At 48.0% G+C, this 21498-nt stretch overlaps 1 protein-coding gene across 9 annotated transcripts in view; it reads right to left on the reverse strand.

Moving 5' to 3' along the window:
- Positions 1 to 1722: 1722 nt before the first annotated feature.
- nrxn2b (neurexin 2b) overlaps positions 1723 to 21498 on the reverse strand; it is a 243218-nt gene continuing 223442 nt past the window's right edge. For 7 of the 9 annotated variants that reach the window (XM_088392112.1, XM_088392156.1, XM_088392149.1 and 4 more), the window contains 5 exons: positions 18291 to 18462; positions 12831 to 12920; positions 8078 to 8400; positions 7483 to 7561; positions 1723 to 3936 (listed from right to left, as the gene is read on the reverse strand). In XM_088392112.1, the coding sequence (XP_088248238.1) occupies positions 3053 to 3936; positions 7483 to 7561; positions 8078 to 8400; positions 12831 to 12920; positions 18291 to 18462 (1548 nt within the window). In that variant the 3' untranslated portion in view covers positions 1723 to 3052. The remainder of the gene's footprint in view (positions 3937 to 7482; positions 7562 to 8077; positions 8401 to 12830; positions 12921 to 18290; positions 18463 to 21498) is intronic. The other 2 variants (XM_088392174.1, XM_088392166.1) reach the window with 2 other exon arrangements.

Raw genomic sequence — 21498 nt, forward strand, 5'->3', positions numbered from 1 at the left:
ATTCTGGGCAATTCTGGTCCTCGAGGGCCGGTGTCCTGCATGTTTTATAGGTCTCCCTGCTGCAACACACCTGTTTCAAATGATCAGGATTGTTATCCAGCTTCTGCAGACCTTGCTAATTATCTGACCATTTGAATCAGGTGTGTTGCAACAGGGTGACATAGAAAACATGCAGGACACCGGCCCTCGAGGACCTGAATTGCCCACCCCTGCGGCCAAACCCCTATAAACCCTACCTCAACTGGAGTGTTTCTAATTTATGCTACCCTAACCCAAATCACGTTACAAAAACATACTTAACATACAGTCATAATCATAACCTTTATTTTTTGTTTTTGTTTGTGTGTGTGTGTGTGTGTGTTTGTGTGAGCGTGAGTGTGGGGTCGTGTTTTTGTTTCTGTTGTTCTTTTTAATCGTTTTTGTTTTTATATTGTTTTTAAGTTTCTAAAAAATCCATCATTTAATTTATTTTTTTGTTCGGGTCACTGCCAATAGTCCATACTATACCTTTTTTTTTTAAACCCCTTTTTTTTCTTTTTTTTTGTTGTTGCCCAAAACTATTTTGAAGTCCTACTTTGAAACCCTAACCCTGGTGTATGGATTTTTTTTGTTTCTGTAATATTCAGTGGCCATGTAAGTTCTGTTTTGTACCAGTAGAGGGCAGTCTCATCCTATAAGACCAAACCTTTCCATTTTAGCTGTGGCTTGTTAAAATGGATTTTGTGGGCACACAGATTTTCTAGTGTGCAAGCAGCGTGCCGTTGTTATATTTTTGTACGGAGTCATTTTCAGGTGTCCAATTTGCTACTTGGACGAATCAACGTATCTTTTGAAAGGACTTAATTCACACGTAGTATATTTCCTCAAAAGTGAGCGAACAGGACCCTACACCTAAAGTTTTAGCCATATGTTTCCAAACAGTCTCATTGTACTCGTAAAAATGGTTCTCAAGACGTAACGGCGTTTTGTAAACTAGACAAACAGCCATAGATGCTGCTTTAGCTTGAATAATACGTCGATCGCGCCACCATATTGGATGTGTCATTTTGGAGCTTTGGGTGATCACTAGTTTCCTGCTCGGCAATGTTGCGACCCCAACCATAAACCACATCCCATCAACTTCGGAAAACCATGCCTGGACGGGGTAGTGAGTTACGTACCGTAATAAATACGTCTGTCTTTGCATACATCCAAAACGCTCTCATGAGAACCAGGATGGTGGTGGCCATGGTAACTAGGCCCACATTGTTTGGGAAGGATGATCAAGACGCGAACCCTCGTTTTTCTTAAACCGGCTTTGAAAACTACCCACACCCATTCTTACACGTCGCTGGCAAGCACATATTGTTCCTTCGGCTTCCTGCCTTGCATCCTTTTTGATTCCTCACCTGATCTGCAAGCCTCTCCCTCTGCATATGCTTCATAAGTGGTTTTGCCGATGTAAAATATGTTGTTTGAAAGCGTCAAAAGATATCATATGTCATCTTTAAATGAAAAATCAGATAGATCTTGGGAGGTTTGCTACAAAGACTTTTTGAACTTGTCCAGAGCAGTTACAACCTACAAGCCCCTCCAAAAATCTACAACAAATCCAAATACAAAGACATTTATCTGCCGTCCCAATACTTTTGAAAGGCACTCGAGATTTACAGCTATTTATTCATTTCTAACTATTGTCGTTTGTATTGCGGTGAATAGAAAAACAGACCACAGCACACGGAGTAAGAAGTATATAACCAAGTGTATTCCCTCTGTTAATGTACACATATTTGGAGTCATCTCACTGTAACACTTTACAATAACATTTAGAAAGAACAGGGAGATGTTGGGGTGGGTTAGCGTAACAGAAAAGAAAATGTGGCAGCAAGTCTGTCAGTACACAGACGCAAAGAGATAGAAAAAGCAATCATTAAAAAACAGTCAGGTGGGTAAAAGTGACATACGATCCGCCATACAGAAAAAAAAGAAGGACTAAACATAAATGTGATGAACAAGCACATACCCCAATTTGACCAAAGGCAAACCGATAACAAAAGAGCTTTTCCTCATTGCCCAGGATTTTTTTTCTTTTTCGTTTAGCAAACAGGAATGATGGTTAGGAGGGAACACGGTTCTCTTTGTGATGGCAAATATTGAGACATTTCACAAACTTTTTTCGGCTTTTTTTTTTTCTTTTTCTTATCATGGTACATTTGTCTTCTTTTAATAGAGCTGAGAAAATCGGAACACTAGAGTACTTGGGAACTCTCGTCTTCCAGAGAGTCGACAAAGAACCACAAAGGCTGCTCTTCAGTCCAGTCCGCTGCAGAATTCCCATTCTGTCCTTTTTGAAAAGCGAGAAGAGTGACGGCCGCACGGTTCCTGATGCTTCGGACGTCAACAGAGTCATAGCTACACTGTCTCGGCCAAGTCCCCGTCGTTAGCATCATACAGAGCAGAGGGCGACCGGTTGGCGAGCTTTTTTCCCGCTTTGACGGTTGGCATAGAGACAGTTTCTCCGTTGGCCCACCAGGGGGCACCAAAAACACGACACAGACCATCCAAAGGTGAATTTGGCCAACCGTTAGTCTGGAGTCTTCTGCGTTGATATCGCACGTAAAATTGCTACTATGTTTTAGTGGTGTTTTTTTTTTTTTTTTTTTTTTCTTCTTCTTCTCAGAACTCCACGTAAAGAAAAAAGTTGATGTCTTTGTCCTCGATGAATACTACATGCTTGAAACACGGCACAGTTCGCGTGGCGCCAGCCGCCGAGCACCGTAGACATGGCACGAGTGCGAGCGAGAGAGAGGAGAGAGATGGCGAGGACGTGGCACTGGATACTGCTTTCGTGGATACTGGTGGTGCTTCTGTACAGGACTGAAGAAAGAAGTGAACCCAATCGGTTGTTGGCACAGGAAGTAGCGAGAAGTGACTTCCCGGCAATGCTGAAAGTTAGCTTTGCCGTCTCCCTCGAGGAGGGCGGGGATGGCTGGCACAAATGTCGCGTTTCCCGCCTCTCTCGTTCTCTCTCTCCCAAACGCGAGCTGCCGCCGTGCGTCGTGGCGGCGCTCCCTCAAACGTAGTACTCTTTGTCTTTGTTCTTCTTGTTCTTGGGCGCCGTCTTGGTGGCGCTCGGCGGCTTCTCCTTCACCAGGGTGCCGTTGGGCTGCGTGGCCGAGTTGCTTATGTAGTTGCGACTCTGGTCCACCTGGTACGAGCCCTCGTCTCGGTTGCGGTACTTGTACATGGCGTAGAGAAGGATGAGGATGCAGAGGGCGGCGGCCGCTACGATGCCCACCACCATGCCCGTGGTGCTGCTGGACTGCTGCACCTCCACGGCGCCCGGGAGACCTCTCTCGGGGGACGTCGGGTCTAGAGTGGGAACGTGCGGGAAATCGGGAGGGTAGGTTATTCCCGACGCCCTGCGGTGGCCGGGGTCCGACGAGGGCTGGGCCGGCGGCAGCAGCACCTGATCCCGAGTGTTCATTTTCCCGGCCGGGATGTTGTTGCTGCCGCCGCCTCCGCCGGCCGCCCCCTTGCCGCGGGGGCTGAGCTGATCGGGGTCGGCCGTGGGGGCGGAGGACGCGGGCGGGCGGTGGTCGTAAGGGAGGCGCGAGAAATGGCGATCTCGGGGGTTTTGGCCCTCGGCTCCAGGGGGAGGGGGGAGGACGGTCCTGTCGGTGACCAGGGGGGAGTTTTTGTAATAGTCCTCGTCGTCCGACTCGGTCATCTCGCCCGAGCCGTACGCGGACGCCTCCACGTTTTCCTCGCAGTCCTCCTGGTCCATTGGGCAGGGGGGGCGCATGTTGGGCAAGGGGAGGGACTCTTTGGTGGTTTCGAGTAAGGTGAGGAAGGGGCGATAAGTGGTGGGGGGTGCGGGGATTACTGGGTAGCGGGTGGCCATGGAGGGGGGGTCTATTGAGTCCACCGTTATAATGGGCAAGACTATGTCACCTCCTAGGACAAGAAAGAGAGAGCGGAGGGGGCAAGGGGTCAGAAGTCGACACACAACTTGAACATGCCATGAAAACAAAGCATTAGTAGTACAGCACTACAAGTTGACATGATGTTAGTTCTACTCAGTCGGTCTAAGCTAGCTCACAAGTTCTTAAGCACTAACTGCCGACTGAGGTAAACTACTACAAGATGCTAGGACATTGGTTAACCTAAACCTGGCTAACGCTACATGCTATGTCAGTTAAACAAGTCAAAAGGCAGACTACAAGTTAAACTGAACAAACATCAAAATGCACTGCAACTAATCTAGCAACTAAGCTGAGCTAGCACTTCTGATGTGTGTCTGCTGTGATTGGTTGAGAAAGATAGCAAACCACAAGGTTCAGGTCACTTACATCAACAAATTGGCCGCATGATTTTTGCATGAAACAAAACAAATTACAAAAAGAAAGCTGTGTAAGATTGTTCTTGAATAGTGATCAACATCCCCCCTCCCTTCTTTTACCTTCAAACAAATAGCAAACCTCCACGCGTCTTTCTGCCAAATCGTCGTCGCTAATGTGGCTCATCTTGAATTAGCTTAATTTAGAGCTATAGGAGACTTCCAAATAATCAATAGCGTACTAATGACAGCCCCATTCGTCCCTCCCAGAAGCACACGTAAAACAGGTCAATGAGATTCTTAATTAGCAATCGCTAATAGCACTTTTTTAATGATCCAATTTATGATCAAGCCACTCTTTGGTCGTTTGACTTTAGCTAGCCACGGGATGACCGTTCAAGCTCATTTGGTGTCAAATAAAGGAAGCCAATATGGTTAGAACACAACATGAGAGCAGCACATTTTGGGGTGGGTGGGGCGGGAAGGGGGGGTTGGTCATGTCATAGCAACACATGATCAGAAGAAGAAGAAAAAGCATCAAATCACAATTTGCACGGCTTGTTTTTGTTGTTGTTTTTTTTTACTTGGGGTGAATTGGGGGGTCACTCAGAAGGGGAGAAGGGGATGATGGGAAGCCCGCCCGCTTCGGCTCAGCTCAGCTCAGCCCCCCGCCCGAAAACAAACATTTTTCAAATCAGGAAATGCTTTTGTTATCAAGGTTGATGCATTCACAGAAATGTCAGCACACATCCCACCCCACCCCACCCCCCAAAAGGCCTTGTAGAGAAGAGACATGTGAGAGCTGTGAAAGAAACAAACTTCAAGCATATTCTCCTCTCATACTTTACACTTGCGGGAAAGGCTCGTTCCCATGGCAACGACGTTCATTTCCGCCCGTTTGTATTCCCCGGCTCTTGTGTGTTTGCGGGCTGCGTTTCACCTTGACGCCTGAGAGGACAGCCCATCACCTCGGAGGAACAAAAAGACGAGCTGCGCAAAGTACAAGTTGCTCGGGTTACTTTATATATATATATATTTTTTTTTCTTTTTTTCGGTGGCGTGGCGCCGAGTCAGATGGTGTTTCCCGAACGAGACGGTGCCGCTTTGTTTTGGAAAGAGTGTTGATCTGGTGACTCCGCCCTCAAACACACTGAGAGCCCCTCCCCCTCCTCCCCTGTGACCCAAACCCACCGCGCCTGAGGGCGATTCGGGCCCTCGTTACGCAGCTCAGACAGGCCGGGAAACCCGACGGCAGACTTTCGATCCAAACTTGTAATGGCGCGCATAAAGCTACGTTACACGTAAAGAATAATAATGTCTCTCCACCGTTAGCACAAAAGCGATGAAACAGGAGAGACTGTGGGATATTCCGCCTGATTGATTGGGCTTGACTCTCATGATTGGACCTCGGTGGATCCGCACGTTAAGCCGGCATGATGAGACATCTTCTTTATCTGCAGCACGGGCGGTGAAGAGTCACCCACGCTTCTATTTACTCAGAGCAGATGGGCGCTGAGCTGATGCGGCCACGTCGTCCTCCTGACAAACATCGTTAGCGCGCCCGTCGCGCTGGGCCGTTTCAAATATTTACAGCCAAAAGGTTGTCGGGAGTGCGAGGCCTTTGGGTGATTTGGCTGCGATTGGGCCGCAAATGGAAAAATCAAGCACAGCTTGATACCGTCTCGATGACGGCGCTCGTCAGGAGATGTTTACAAATGGCCGCTCATGTGGATGAATGACGGAGTGCAGGGACGTGCGGTCAGGGGAGGCGGGCGAGGCTCTGCCTCACCTGTCATAATAAGTCAGCGTGCCACTTTATTGAGGAGATTCTCAGAGTTGGTCTCCTCCCATCACGCATGCTGAGACGTCGGTAAACGCTCATGGTCTTCATCTTGAATTCCAAGTGCGTGCCCCCCCCCTTCCCCCTCATTAACATTGGTGGGGGTTCCTAGCCAAGGTTTAATTGGCCGATGTAATTACAGCTGGCCAACAAAGTCAAAGTTTAATTAACCTGCCGGGGAGGGCGGGAATTTCACTCTCCGTTCCTGTATTCTATCCCGAGCCACACCACTTGGCACTTAATGAGGTTTAGTGGTTCACAACGCAGCGCTTTCTCCGATTCTCCTCTGCGTCGGTGGCTTCAACTTATTAGCATCCGCTACGCTGCTTTTCTTCCTGCGGTCGAACCTTTCTCTTAGCTTCTGCAGCTCCCGCCACGCAGCGGACTGCGCAAATGTTGAGCTGTCGCTAAATTATTCACTGGGAAACTTCAATACCAGTACGGTTATTTACACTCGTGAAACCGGTACTGAAAGCACTCGCGCTTATGATGCATAAAATTACAATTCAAAAGACCTTGCTGTCGATTCACCGAGTGTCAAATGGCGGCAATACATACAGTACATTGAAAAAAGTCGGTTTCGGCCCGATACCTGGCACAGGTACCACGTGGGTAAATTCCCATGCTGATATGATCTGAGGCACACTTTCAATCTCAGTGTTTTTGCCTCGCTGACATGGATTTTGTCGCCTGCAGGATGCGATAGCGAGCACGTTTGGTATTTGGCCACTAAAACTTCCAAACACCTACAAAGGGATCATGAAAGAGAGAGACAAGCAGCGTAACTTAGCAGTCTGTCTGCTGCCAATCACGACTTGTGTGGGCATATCAGAGAGTTACTTGAGCTTCTCCATGGGAGATTAAGCCCCGGCGTAGCAAACACCTCCGAAAGGAAAAAGAAAATCATTCCAGACTTCAATAAGGAGAGAATCGAGTCTCTATTTCGGTCTCAGACACCTACGGAGCCACCTTGGAGAACGTTACACTCTGAGCTTCCCAGATCTCGTTACCCTTCGTACAAGGGCAAGATGCAGGAAGAGGTGGATGCTGACCGACCGAGCTGCAGAAACCATCGTCTTTATTTGGAACGGGGATGATGGACTTTGTTAGGTTTTCTATTTTCAAAAACTGGAGAGGTTACTAAAATAAAGGAAAAGCGAAATGAATGAGTCAGGTTAAGGTAAAGTCAACGAACCTGACGGGTTCCCCATTGGGCCAGTCCAAGGTGCGTAGCGAGGGTAGCGCAGTCGATTACAAGAACCCCCAAGCCGTACAACCTCACTCGACAGAACGAGCATCAGAACCCCCCGCCGAGTCGACTCACCGTTTCCGGGCTCGCACTCCTCTAAATCTTCGTCATCGCTCGGACACTCGGCGGAAGCTACCAAAACGTCATCTGCATTCTGCACAAATACCAAGAAAGAAGAATTTGATCTTTTCCAGTACAACAAAAAAATCCGTGACTTCGTTCAGAAACTGTTTCCAGCGTCTTGCTAGTTTCTTAACAAGAACTTTATCAAAAAAAAAAAACCCACAGTCCCCTTAAAACACATTGAATTGGATTTGTACTTCCTTTTGTCACAAATGTTGCCCAAAAAAAAAAAAACAGGTTTGCCTCCGAAAGCTTTTATGACATTTATGTCATTTAGATGTGATTCTAAGTCCTACAAGGTTCTGACAGCATATCTCTCGATTTTATTCAAAGTGTCAAAAGGTATTCTTCAAAAAACACCTATGTCGATTTTTCCAAGTTCATGATAGCAACACATGAACATTTTTACCAATTGCCGTGTTAGCTATACAATACCGAATGTATTTCTTGTCACTATTTTTTCGGAAGTCTGGATCAATTGGATTGACGTGATTTCCTGCGGGAAATCATGTTTTGGATTTTGAAATTCTCTGGCAGCATGACCCACCTGCGTGACACTGTCCCGGATGGTGGGCGAGCGCTGTTTCCGGGTGGTGGTGGTGGCCATGGTGGTGGTAGTCTCCATAATGGTGGTGGACATGTCAGCCAGCGGCGTGGTAGAAGTGGTATCGGTGGCGAGCACCGAGGGCACGTCGCCCACCAGGCGCAGGCTTCCCTGCGTCTGCACGTTGGGGTCGCCCTCGGCGGCCAATTTGAGCACCTGCAGCCCGTTGTAGTACAGGCCCGAGATCTGGCCCTGGAAGTGGCGGCCTTTATCGCCGCCGCCGATTTTGATAAACGCTTGGCTGTTAAAAATGGTCAGCTGGCGACCTGAGAGGTTGTGCGGAGAACGGAGGAAGTGGAGGGAATGGACATGACCGAGAGAGAGGAGGGAATGTCGAGAAAGAAGAGTACAAATAAGTCACGAGCACATAAAGTGGAAAACACACTCAACAGCAAAGACAGAAACTCTTCCACCAAGCAGCATCTTTCATGTACATTCAATTAACTTCATTATTAGCTAGCAGAGGACTTGAGCAGAACTGGACTGCTTGGTGGAAAGGTGGCAAGTAGAGGTTCCGTACAAACAGACAGGGGGGGAGGGCACGGGGGGGCTTTCTTGGGAGCAATTTAGGACCACCGTATGGTGCTCGCTGGCTGGACGGTCGACTTGGATTAAGGCGGGGGCGTCGCGGGTCGACCTTGACACTCCAAAGTACACGTGGGGATGGATCTCGTCAGAGCCCAGATGGACTATATTAGATCAGCTCCAGCTTGCTGTTATTGACCTCCAATGCGCCGGAGTCGCGCAATGATAAAGCACCTCTGCCACGGGGGGAAGAGGTGAGACCCGAGCATACCATTCAAATATGGGAGTATGGATAATGGAGGAGGGTTCAAAAAAAATAAAAATAAATAACGTGATGAGGAGGTAATTATAGACGACGAGCCACGGGGCTTTCTCGTGAAATCAATCCACGTGAGGGAAGAGCGAAAGGCATCCAATAGCAATGAGAGGCTGTCATATTTATAGATGATGCAGACTGTGAAATGAGAGAAGCTCGGAGCCCGCCGTCATTTTACACCCCGTGCAGTGCAGTCGGCTCACATTAGTATTTAATAAAGACTAATTTGTCGTCTAAACACACTTGCGATATTGCTTTCTGGTGGCGTTGGAAGCAACCGCCCGCCCGACCGCAAGGTAACGCCGGGCGGGGTTCAATAAGCGCTGTGGGCGCTTCAATCTGCTATTACACCATCTACTGCTGATTACTAAAAGACGGAAAACTGTAGATGGAAATGCTCTATCGATTACCGTTCAATGAGAAAGACAAACTGATTGATAGAGATTTTGATTTGAGCCTCGGTACATCCAGACTGAAAAAGAGGTGGAGCAAAATATCATATGAAGTATTATTGCGCATAAAGTAGTTCCAATCTTTTTTTTTTTTTTTTTTAATCGAGTCCCGGTCTCTGTGGGGATGACCTACTTACTGCCACGTCACGGAACGCACTTGATGACTCTGGAATTGACTGGCTGAGAACAGTGTTTGTTTTGAGCAAGGCTCGGATGAAGTGATCCTTTTATGGCGCAAGTCAAAAACGGAATGAGAGCATTACGAAGCAATTTGGGCTTCGCTCGGCGCATTACGTCGATAAAAAAAAAACGCCAATGCCATGACCTTTTGTGTGTAATATTTGCACTTTGCGACGTAATATTTATTTACACCTTTACTTTTGTGTAGAGCGCTAACAATTTGATTTTGGGCAACCAATCCTCGCCTCCCCTCTCCCTCCCAGATCTTTCATTAGAGCCGACATCCGAATGGTCTCTTTGTTAAAAAAATAAATAAAACAAAAAAAACATCTGACTTAAAAAATAAATAAATAAATAAATAAAAATATATAAATATAAAAAATCTATTAAATAAATATTTTTTTGGAATGTACAATACGTTTATATTTGCGCCTGTAGTTTGCAGTGCTAATATTTTGGCAGCTCACCAAAGAGCCTAATGCGGACCAAATTGAGACGTAAATGCTCTAGATAGCCAATCGCGCGTAGAGGACAAACTAGCTTGCGTCCGTATAGCAAGGAAAGGACAGCTAACAATTTGAGAGCAACCAAAAGTCCTGCTTTCCATTTTCATGCGTGGATTCTGAATGAAGCCCCCGAAGCGTGTCGGAATAATGACATACTTCACCTTGGGGAAATTGCAGGATTGCCATCTTGTAAAGGCTTTTTACATTCAGAACACGAGCTAGCCACAATATTAGCTACACAAGACTCGCATCGGGGAAGAATGCTCAGTCGGACTTAGTGCGGCAGGCCGAGGCCGGGGGCCGAACGGGCCCGGCTAATGCATAGATGGCTTTTGCGAGAAGGTCCGATACCGGCCGCCGAGGTACGCTTGATACTTTTAGCCCTCCACAATCTGCCATGAGGGATTATTTGTGGGAGTGGGGAGATTGGGTGCTTGTCTAACTGGAGCGGTCAGGAAAAAAGAAGAAAAAAAAAAAAAACATCTGGAGGGAGTATTGTGCCTCACTCCCTCTTTCCTTCCCATACGCTCGCGAGGAGGTTTTGACTCTTGAAAGTTGGCCCCGTACTTAATGGCTTTGTGTTTACTCGTAACACTGCAGCCTGAAGGCTTCCATATAAACAAACGCCAACTTCCTCCTCAGATGAAAAAGTCAGTCAGTAGAGAGTACCACGACGGAGGCGGGCGGGCTTCTGACAAAATCCATTACCGACTCTTTTGCCAAGATATTCCCAAAGCACGCCACTCTGTTTTGTAATTAAGAGTGGGACTTTCTTTTTTTTTTTTTTTGGGTGGGTCTTTTTTGTTACTCGGATTTTGTAGTCGAGCACGGCGGATAAATTGCGTCTGACGACCGAGACAAGCGGCTCAACACAGTATCAAGTTAAGAGCGAGAACCCGGGCGAAGCGAAAGAAGCCGAGGGTGCCGCCACTCGCATAAAGTGGGAGGAGCTATTTACGCCTACAATTGATTCGGTCAGCTTTTAACTTATTTGAGATACTTGCTCGTTTTTATCTCCCAAAATGATGTCATGGCATCATCTCAAAGCGCGAGCTTCCGTTTGGCTTTCAAATAGACACAATTCGTAAAAGAATGCCAATTATTTGCTATTATTGTCCCCCCCCTTCCCCCGAGGGAAACCATACCGGGAGCCAAGTTGCTTTTGTCTGAGAGGATGTGAGGAGAAAATGCAGAGGGCAGATGAGGATGACTGATCGCTAGCGCAAAGAGGAGAGCACTGAAAGTTTCTGACGGAACTTTGGAGACTCTGATTTGTTCCCTTCATTACTTCCCCGGAATGGCTGCCGCTTTGGATTTAGTCAGCTGGCAGGGAATGGGAAGGAGACGCTCGGCACGATCTGGATCAGGCCGGACAGGGATGAGATTGGGACTCGGGTCATTTTTTTCTTTTCTTTCAAATGTGCTAATGCTGTGCTAATGCTCTGAGGCACCCGGGGTCGGTCAAAAGGTCGAGGCGCTGATATCATGACGACAAAGCCGGTTGGTAGCAAAAACCTGGACCATTTGGTAATGATCCAAGCTCCTCACCACAATAAGAATCAAAACATTGACACACAAAAACATGCTCCATTTGCTCAGCGGTGAAAACAATAAATGTTAAAGGGACAGCAGTCGGAAATTGGGAGCTGCTTTTCTTTGTTTTGTTTAACCCTCTGAAGACGAAGCACGTCGCTTCTTGGAGGTCTTTTAGAGTCAGTTAGAACTTTGTTAGCTTTTCCTCGAGCCATGGCTCCAATGGGCTTTAGAAGAATTTATAATCGGGTTAAAACTGAGGGCTCAAATCGCTCCGACTTGTCACTGGAGAAGCCCTCAGTGGTTAGTTTGTTAGGTTGGTTAGATTCCGCTTTCATAAATAACCCTTTGAGCTCCGACGTGTTGCCCCGCCCCCTCCCGTCGTATTCAATCGAGTTCACAAATAAGCAAACGCCTCCAGCGATATGCGGCGCGAAAGAAGGGGGGCGGGGCCATTGGTTTATTCCTCAACGCTCTCCTCTGAAGATGAAAGGGAATCATGCATGCACGTTTGGTGGCACGCACAAATCTTTCGGGGAAGCGGGCGAGTCATCTCTTATTGATCCGCCGTTTCGCTCCACTTTCATCTCCCGCGCCGCTCCTGATTGGGATTTGTGTCGGAAGCGGAGGCGACGCCGGGGCCGACAAAGGCCCGCTTTTGTTTCTGTGAAATAAACATGCGGGGCCTTCATCCTGTTTTGCGTGACGCGGAAGGAAGGAGGGAGGGAGGGAGCGATTGTTTGCTTCATTCCGGATGGTGAGATGTTCGTCACTCAAAGGGTTAAACGAGCATCACTTTGAACGGTCCCTTTAACTTTTAGTGACTTTCTGGAGTCATTTGTTCCCTGCGTTCTGTTAATAGTCACATTCATCCAACAAAAGACACAGGGATGACACAAAGAGTCTTTTTTTTTTTTTTTTTTTTTTTAAAGTGTGGTAGAGGGGTTATGTCAGGTTATTTGGGGGTTAGTTCTCCGAAGAGATGCAGTCCAAGTTCAAGGATGCGCTCACAGTGTGACTTTGAATCCCGATTGAATCGTTTTGGAAGACTTAAAAGTTGACTCATTGGTTGGGTATGAGTATGGGAGAAAGGGGCCGGAGCTGCGGAGTCACATGGTTCTGCATCTCTTCCAGAGCGGCGGTTAGCGGTAGATCATTAGTGGAAGTTAAAGTGATTTTATTACCTTTGTCGAGTAGCCACTCGTCAACTACCCGACCGAGGCGGTATGGGATTCTTTGTCTAGCAATAGCCAGGCGCTCATTATCAAAGTTCCCTTTAAGAAATTTGGAGAAAGATTAGGAGAGGTTACAAATAATAATAATAATAATGAGACAAAGAAAATCTGGAAGTTAAAAAAAAGGTTAGAGGTTAGAAGGGCAACATGGCAAATGTTTAGCATCAAAGTTATGTGCGTTCAAGCTTTGAGTTAGGGCAGCAAGAGCTTGAGGAATTTTTCGGGGCTGCTTGCTTCATAAGACGCTAGTTAGCATTAATTTATATGCTTTTCACTCACGGAAGACAGTTTTTTCTTTTATAAATGATTTAGACAGATTGGATTTATAGAAGTGCCCAAGTCTTAAAGCTGTCCCACGTTTAGTACACTTAAATGCATCGGCAGTCACGGAAACACGGCCAGGCCATTGTTAGCATAGCATAGCAACATCATTGCAGGAAAAGTGAGAAAAAAGTGGAAAGTCAACATTCAGCAAGAAAACAGCTTTCATGGTTGTTTCAAGGAAGACATTTTGTTAGTTCAACAGCTCGCGGACGCCCGCCGCCCCTTCTTGAAACGAAATGAGCGCTTCTGCTCGGCAATTAGCGCCTCTCGACAACTCTCGCTCCCGCCGCGCTAACTTCTTTTTATCCCTCGACGCGCTTCAAGCAACCGCGACACGCGGCCACCGGGTCAGATGTCTTAACCGGAGTTGCTGTAAATAATTAAGAATTGTGTGAATGCTAACCAGCACAGCTTCATTTGATATTCTGCCATGTTTTTTTTTTCTAAACTCCACAAAATGATCCAAGCCTTTCAAACGTCTCACGTTCTACATTTCAACTAACTCACAGCATTTCACTTCAGCATGTGCAATTTCTTCAGAAATCACATCCTCTTACCCCCCCCCCCCAAGGAAATTTCAAATCAATCAAAACATCCTCTAATTCAAGGTTGTTGAGCAAGAAGCGACTAATTTTCCTTTTCCGCAAACACCGAGTAGCCCACCCACCCTCCGCTGAAAAATTGCCGCAGTGATCCAAAGTCAGCTGGCTCCCATTCCTGCACTACCCTCTTTTGCTCCCCAGGGGGCTCTCTACCCCCGCCAGCACCATCTGACGGCAAGCCTGCGTCTGTGAGCTCACACGTTGTGAAGAGAAGAATGAAAATTGATGTGGGAAGGAAGGCGGAGGGAGGCGCACAGGTGGTGGGCTACACAGGACGTGATATGAAGCTCTGGAAATTGTTACAGGCTCTTCCTAAGGATCCAGTTCCCATTCAGACGGAAAACTAATTGGGCATGAATTAATTGTGCCGCCTGTTGGGTCTCTGCCAGTTAAAAAAATTTAGATGGCAGTGGGGTTGAACTGCTGCAACAATTTCCAGGTAACGTCCTTAAAGAGCAAGTCAACTTCCAAATTGTCTTTGCGGTAATCTATTCTGTGCAGCCCAGCTCGTTTTAGGATTAATGTTTGGATTGTGGAATATGAATTAAACAGGCACCTGTTTTGATACCTTCTAAAGGGGGCGGCCATTTTGGCACTTGTTGTCGATTGAAGATGACGTTTCAGGGGCCAGAGGTCCCAACCAATCCCGGCTCATCGGTTTTCAGAAACTGAGCTGTGATTGGTTGTGACCCGAGACCTGGCAACTGCGATGTCATCGTCGGTCGACAGCGAGTGTCAAAATGGCCGCCCCCCTGAGATGGATAAAAACATGTACATTTCGCTGCTTAACTCATATTTTGCAAACGAAATATTAAACAAGACTAGTGGGGGCAGATACAACATATTATTGTAAAAAACAGTTTTGTGTTGATTTCCACTTTAACAATGTCTCCTTGGGAAATTTAATACTTAAATCACCCTTCTCAATCCAAAACATTTAACAGAGCATATACGGCTTAAATCCTGGACTTCTCCTTTTTCAGCTAAATTGCACTTCTCCAAATCCTTTTGCCTTTGTCCTGCTGATCCATTCTTTCTTGCTTTCGTCCTTGTCCTTGCCTCATCCCACCGATCCGTCTTTTTTCCTCCTCTTTTTCGACGTCATTTAACCTGGCTCCTCTGTTTTCTTACGGTCATGAATCATCACAAAGCCAAGGGTGCGAGTGTTTGAGGAACAAGTCCGGCTGTCATCTCCACTTTAGGAGCCAGAGGAATAACTCGCCCCTTCCCTGGCAATCTGCCTTCTGTTGGCCGCCCGGAGCAATGGCAGGATTTACCGCCGTGATGGGAGCCATGCTGGGCCCGCATCCCGGCTGCGGATGCTGAGGGGCAGGGCAAGGGCATGCTGATTGACTGGAAAGCACAAAGCCAGGTGAAGGACAGAGAGGAGACGACGCAGAAATTGCTTTTCTGGGATCCGAGCCTTAACGGTCTTGCGAATACAGTGGTACCTTCAGATCTGAAATCGAACGTCCTCCTCATTCTCACACTCGGATTCACTTTCCATATCCTTTCAATGCCCCAGAAGATGCCACGGGTGCGCTGGGGTTCTCTCCGAGGAGCCGGCCGTATATCATGTAGCTCTGCAGGCAGCCAGGTGTCCTTGCGCAGGACACCCACATCGGAAATCCATCAAGCGCGGCGGAGATTACATTGTAGACCGTTGGCCGGCGGCCATCCGGCGGGCTGTCACGGCGGCGGCGGCGGCGGCCTCCCTCCTTGTCAGGCTGGCCTCATTGCCTTCTTGATTTTGGTAACTTTAGATGGATTGCTTTCATCTTCGTGACAGGAATAGAGCAGAGGCTCTGGTGCAAACAAAATGATTCTGGAGCACGGGATATTTGCCTTTCAGGGTTGAAAATGGATGAAAAAGGTTCCAGGCGAGGCAGCGCTTTGTAAACACTCCGCCCACTCCAGCTACGCCCGTACGCTTGCCTTCCACGAACGCACGCCTCTCCTTCCTTAACGACGTGCTCATCTTTCATCTGCGCCGCGCCTCTCAAGCCCACGGCGAGTTTCGATTTATCCATTTATTTTTTTTCTTCAACGGCATCCTCGCCACCTTTCATCTCTGTCTCCTCTGGCGGCACCCCCGCAACTCGTCTAATTTGACCCAAAGCTAGCGTTTCCGCCCTCCATGCCACCTACCGGTCGTCGTGTCTCCCCATCATCTCGGAGCCACGGGCCGATAATTGGACAAATCTTTCAAGTCCGTAGTTGCAGAGCACCAGAAAGCGGACGCAACCAACTCCATGTTTGTCTCCCTTGTACAAACTAAGAGGTCAAATTTGTGTCCCTGAAGACGAAAAAAAAACCCTCACCATGTTATTTACCATTTAAGCTGCACCGCTGAGTGCTTTTACGTTTTTTTTTTCCAAGACAGGAAGTACGTAGTATATCCTCAGGCTTGCCTGCACCTCCCCTGAGAAGGCCGATGGATAGCCGGACCATAATAAAAGGAAAAAAAAAAGCATAGACCAGGTGAGTACATCGCAGGATTTGAAGAAGTCAAGATTTAAAGCGCTGACACTGAGAGTCTGCTTCTGTCACTTTGTCTTCGCAGGAGGTTTAAAAAAAAAAAAAAAGAGCTGGTGAGGGAGCCACCAGTGACACCTGACACACTGGATTAACTGACCGGCTGCTCCTGTGACACTTTTTGTCTGTTCTCTGGCCACAGATGAACGTTGACGCGTGTGCATCACGTCGCGGGGGGAGAAGCGGCGGCGCTATGACCTGACTTGAGGCGACCGACTACGTTGACCCGCTGTCGCTCCAAATCAGCACCTCGGAGCAATCTTCAAAATATTTGGGATTAGAGTGCAGGTTAGGCTGAGTGGCAGGGATGGGGGGGGGGGGGGGACCTTGTCAGCGTCTTTCTTGTGAAGGATAACAGATGTACCCCCCCCCCCCCCCCCCCCGGGAGCTTGTACAGCTCTTAGAATGTGGCCTGCGAAAGGAAAAGAATCCCAAAAGTGACTTTCTGAGAGCGGGCTCACGGTTGTAAAGACATCCCGATGAGAAAACCTTCAGCGGGTCGGACGAGACCGCGGGGGAAAGGCAAATTCACTACTTTTGTTTTAGATTGATGGGAACAATCATTCCTCATGGCGGTATCTTGCGCTCAATCTGGCAACATGGACATTTTGATTTGGACGTTCCACGAGGAGAAAAAAAAAAAAAATGCAATCCTGATAACGATGGAAATCAAATAGTTGCGCGTGTGCTCCCAAAAGTGTCGGCGTGGAGTGTTTTGTTCCACTTAGAGAATCAAATGATGCGATGTGGGTCACAGGAACTGGTTTGATTCGCTTTCCCGTTTTAGCGAGGGAGTCGAGTCTTCATCCGCCGCCCCCCTTGAGGTGTTTGCTCCCCGAATTCTGCTTCTCATGCAACGGCCCGGAAATAGATTGGAGCGTGAACAAGAGGCGCACTTCCAGCCCTCCTTTTCCTTTCCTTGCATCTTCCGGAAACTTCGTGGGCGGGCTGCGGCCTCCAAAAAGCTCAATTTTTGATTCGCTCCGCAGGGGAGCGATTGACAACAACAGCAAAAGGCAATGCTAATGCTAACGCTAACGCTAACGCTTGATACGTTCCAGACACCAATTTGGATTCCTCTGGTGTGGTTTTTTATGTGCGCGACTAAATCCAACCCAAAATGAGTGAGCTCTCTCCGTCTTCCTGCAGCGTGACGGATGAGCGAGGCGAAACACTTTTGTCCACGTCGAAACAAAAGTTTAAAAGTACTGGATCGATCGCTGGCGTGACCGAGGATGTCACATCGCAGTCCCGCTACAACAACTGAATCGAGGCGATGGGGAAAAGTGCAGGACGCAGTCGGTTGACCATTTTGCAAATGTTTTCAAACGGCTAACCCCCCCCCCCTCCTTTTTTTTGTATCGATAACGTCGGGACACCTAGCACGTTTACGTCTTCCTTTGAACAACCAAGCAAGCGGCGGCGGTAAACACAATTGCCAGAGAAATGCAGCGTGCGCCCAAAATAGCCTCGCAAGTGAGGCCTAAATAGAATCGCGCTGCTCGTCGTGACTCATCAAGGATGTGAAATGATCTGCTTTTATCTTTCGGAGCAGGCATGTGCTAAAAGCATTAAGTGCACTTTCCTTTTCGGGTGCGTAAAATGGCGGGCACTCGCACGTTTTGGCTGACCGGGATTCGGGTTTCAAGAGAGTCGGGAGCGATATAGACACGGGCAGGCTTCTTTTTATAAACTCACAATCCAAGCGTGGCCTGGATGCAAACATCTCATCAGTATCATCAATAGATTTCTCCTGCTCACTTAAGAAATGTAACCATGAGTCATAAGAATAAAAACAAGCTTCGAAGAATCAGCTTCAACACCTCGTCCACGTGGGCCAGCGATCGAGTCGGGCAAACCGTTGCATTTCTCCCGCCATTGCGTGCCAAGTCAACGCTTTCCATTCACGTGTAATCTTTGATAAGGCACGACGGGGAACGCCGCTCACCTGACGGGAAGCGCTCGATGACGGGCTGGTTGTCCACCTGTAGCGTGGCGTTCCCACCGCTGCGCGTGAAGCGCACCACGTGGTACTTGCCGTCGCTCACCATCACCGCGCTCTCCTCGATGGCGATGTCGTCCGTTCCCACGTTGAAGATCACGCCGACCCTTCCTCTCTCCTGTGGACAGAAGACGATGATCCGGTTTCACAAAAAAAAAAAAAATCGTCCAAAAATGATTTTGACTTTACGCCCGTCTTTCTTAACTCATTCACTGCCAGCCCAGTTCTTTGACGTCTATAGCCGTCAATGGCAGTGAAAGAGTTGTATCGACTTTATTTTCAAACAAGCAGACCCTGTGTCATGTGACTTTGCTTTAGGTACTGACACCAATTTGTCTTGAAAATCGGAGCTCAAATCGGATCCAGAAATACTCAACTACGATTCAATCGGATTTGTTGCATCAGCTTGATATTCGATTTGAGAATTGTTGAGATGCAGAGTATTCTTCAGGTGGCTGGGGCATGCCCTAACCTTTGCCATCTATTAGCTGCTCGCCGCTTTGAGTCTCTCGCAACTCTCTGCTCACCCCCACCCACAAACAATTCCATCCCCTCGCCATTTCCTGCCATGATTCGGACCAAAGGTCAAAGCCATTTAGGGAGCTGCGGAAGCGGAACGGCGTCTCGGTTGCACTGGTGTAAAGATTATGAGCCATATTAGCACACGGAAGGTCAAACTCATTTGCAAGAGGGGAGGGGTGGAGGGGTCCTCCGGAAGCGTTGCGACATCATCGATTCCGTGTAGCGTGTATATTTTCCGCCTTCCATATTCTCACATTTCCAAGGTGAATTACGAGACGGTTCCCTTGCCGCGCTGCCCCTTTATTCACGGATTAGTAGCTAAATTAAAGCAGCGTGATGCTAACGGAACCATAACGAGCACGTTCATTGAGTAAATAAGCACAGAGGTTGTACAGTACGTTAATGGACGGTGACATCCCAAGCGGAATTACGGGCATCTTAATCCCTATTTGCAGATAAAAGTGTTTATTATTCTGCGGTCAGCTCTGGTTGGGAACCCCGCCGACGCATTCGCCGAATGCTTCCGGGACATTTCCCGGTTCAAGAGTTGGTGAGCTTGTCGGGGCCCGTCGACGTCCGCATCTCGCGGGTCAATGGTCACTGGTCCTTTATAGCTCGAGAGAGGCAAACATTCATATTTAAAAATCTTTTGTTTGGGGCCAGTCTTACTCCCATCTCAAATACATTTGTCACACGGCATGACTCCAAGTATTGATTGATTGATTGTAACGATTTGACTATGCCATCGGCTCAATGTTAAATATAACGTTTGGGTTATCCGGAAACTTTCTGCTGTATTTTAATAGTGGGAAGAGATAGCGAAGTGATCTATCTCGCCTATATCAAGCAGTAGACACTGGATCCATTTTTCCACCGTAGGATGAAAGCCCACCAAGATGGCTCTCCGTTTAGCAGCGCTTGACGGGCACAAATGATCTCAGTCCGTGATGAGGGCCGAACGGCTCAAATGGCAAAGTGCTACTTCGCTTACAGTCGGGAGCCACTTAATCAATAGATTTATGTTATGAACTACCCCGGCCGCAGTCTCGCTGAAACTCAATACCCATCCCGGGACATGAATATAAATATGACCAGAAGGGGGAGGGGTTGGAGTAGCGAGACACGCGGATTCTAAATCGAATGGCAGCTATTGATACCTTTTAGCTGCAAGAATAGAAAAAAAAAATCCTTGATGCGGGATCATCTCCATTAGCGCCCTTCACGCTTAGGCAGCTTAGAAGAATCACAACACCTTTGGCAGGAGAATTAATTCAATCCGCGCTATTAAAACTGTAAATATCAGTCAAACTCGCTCTTCCGTCAGCTTTGTGGCAGATGAGCGTTTGAGTTCTGCAACATTAGCATTCTTCCTAGCGTGATAGCGCCGGTGTCGGGAATATTCCGACGGAGGCGAGCCGGAGCTTTTCTGAGACGGCCCAGCGCTACGTAAGCGTCTCGACGCCGCTTGACGGGCCGGAGGTGTCTACGAGGAATAGCTACGACCAAATCCGCTTCAGATGAAATGAAAAAGCGGTCGTGCCGCGAGGGGGTTCCGCAATGTTCCTTACGTGGTTTCCCGTCAAAAAAGTTCCAATATGACCTTGCACAAAAACAGTGTTAAGGATGGAATAAGAATGAGCAAGCTACGGGCTTTTGTGTGCGTCCTCGGAGATTTCGCAACGATTGCGCAAAGCGGGAAGAGAAATAGTCCGAGGGTTAGACAGAAACATGTTCTGATTAAAAGGAGCTTCAGAAACCTTGATGATCCTTCGGGGATTTTTTGGAGGCGCTGCCATACCTCCGTTTCTGGCAAGGACTAAAAGAAGAAATTTTCGGACGTGATTGATTTCTGGTTTGGTTTAGCGAGGACGTGATTTTTTTTCCGGCCTGATTAAATCTGACGGATTGCCACCACAATTCAATTTGGAAAGTGAAGATGTCGGCAGGTTGAGCTCAACCGAAACAACCGAAGAGGAAAGCGCCGTCGCGTTCATTAGCCGACGGCGCAAGCTAGCTCTCTAACGCCAGTTGTCTGATTTAAGGCTATTCTTAGTTTAGCGATTAATATTTTTGTCAGAACTGCCAAGTGCACTCAGTGAACCTGACGTCTCGGTGTCTTATCGTTTCCCCGCATCTCCTCGGCGAGGGTAATTCTGGCCCGCCGCATCTTATCATCCTGTCAGTACGCAGCCGCCGTGCCTCGCGGCGCACAACAGCCGAGGCGTCGGCTGCCGGCAGAACGGCATCGGGCTAATCTTCCATTCCGGAACGGCGCCGTTACGTAAGGAAGCAAAGAGACCATGTCGCGACGATCGGCTGATGGGAAAATGACGATGTCTGGTCGCAGGCGTGGAGACCCGAGCCAGCGGATGCTTGCGTTCTCTCCCCGCCAACTCATTTGTGTGTTTTGCCATGTGTGCCAGTCACCTTGACGCCGGCCCATATCTCCGCATCTTAATAGCGCGTTATCCATCTGCCTGCCTTCCGTCCCGCGGCAGCAAAGAAAACACGAAATACAAATAAACCGAGGTGAGATCGGTCAGTTGTAAACACACATGGCCGCCAGGGGGCGCCAAAGAGAGATGGATACATTTTACAATGTAAAATTTACATGGACATCTGTATAGACGTC

This window comes from Syngnathus floridae, chromosome 1 (assembly GCF_059516105.1).
Source record: "Syngnathus floridae isolate MCC-2025c chromosome 1, RoL_Sflo_1.0, whole genome shotgun sequence".
In the NCBI taxonomy this organism is placed as follows: Eukaryota; Metazoa; Chordata; class Actinopteri; order Syngnathiformes; family Syngnathidae; genus Syngnathus; species Syngnathus floridae.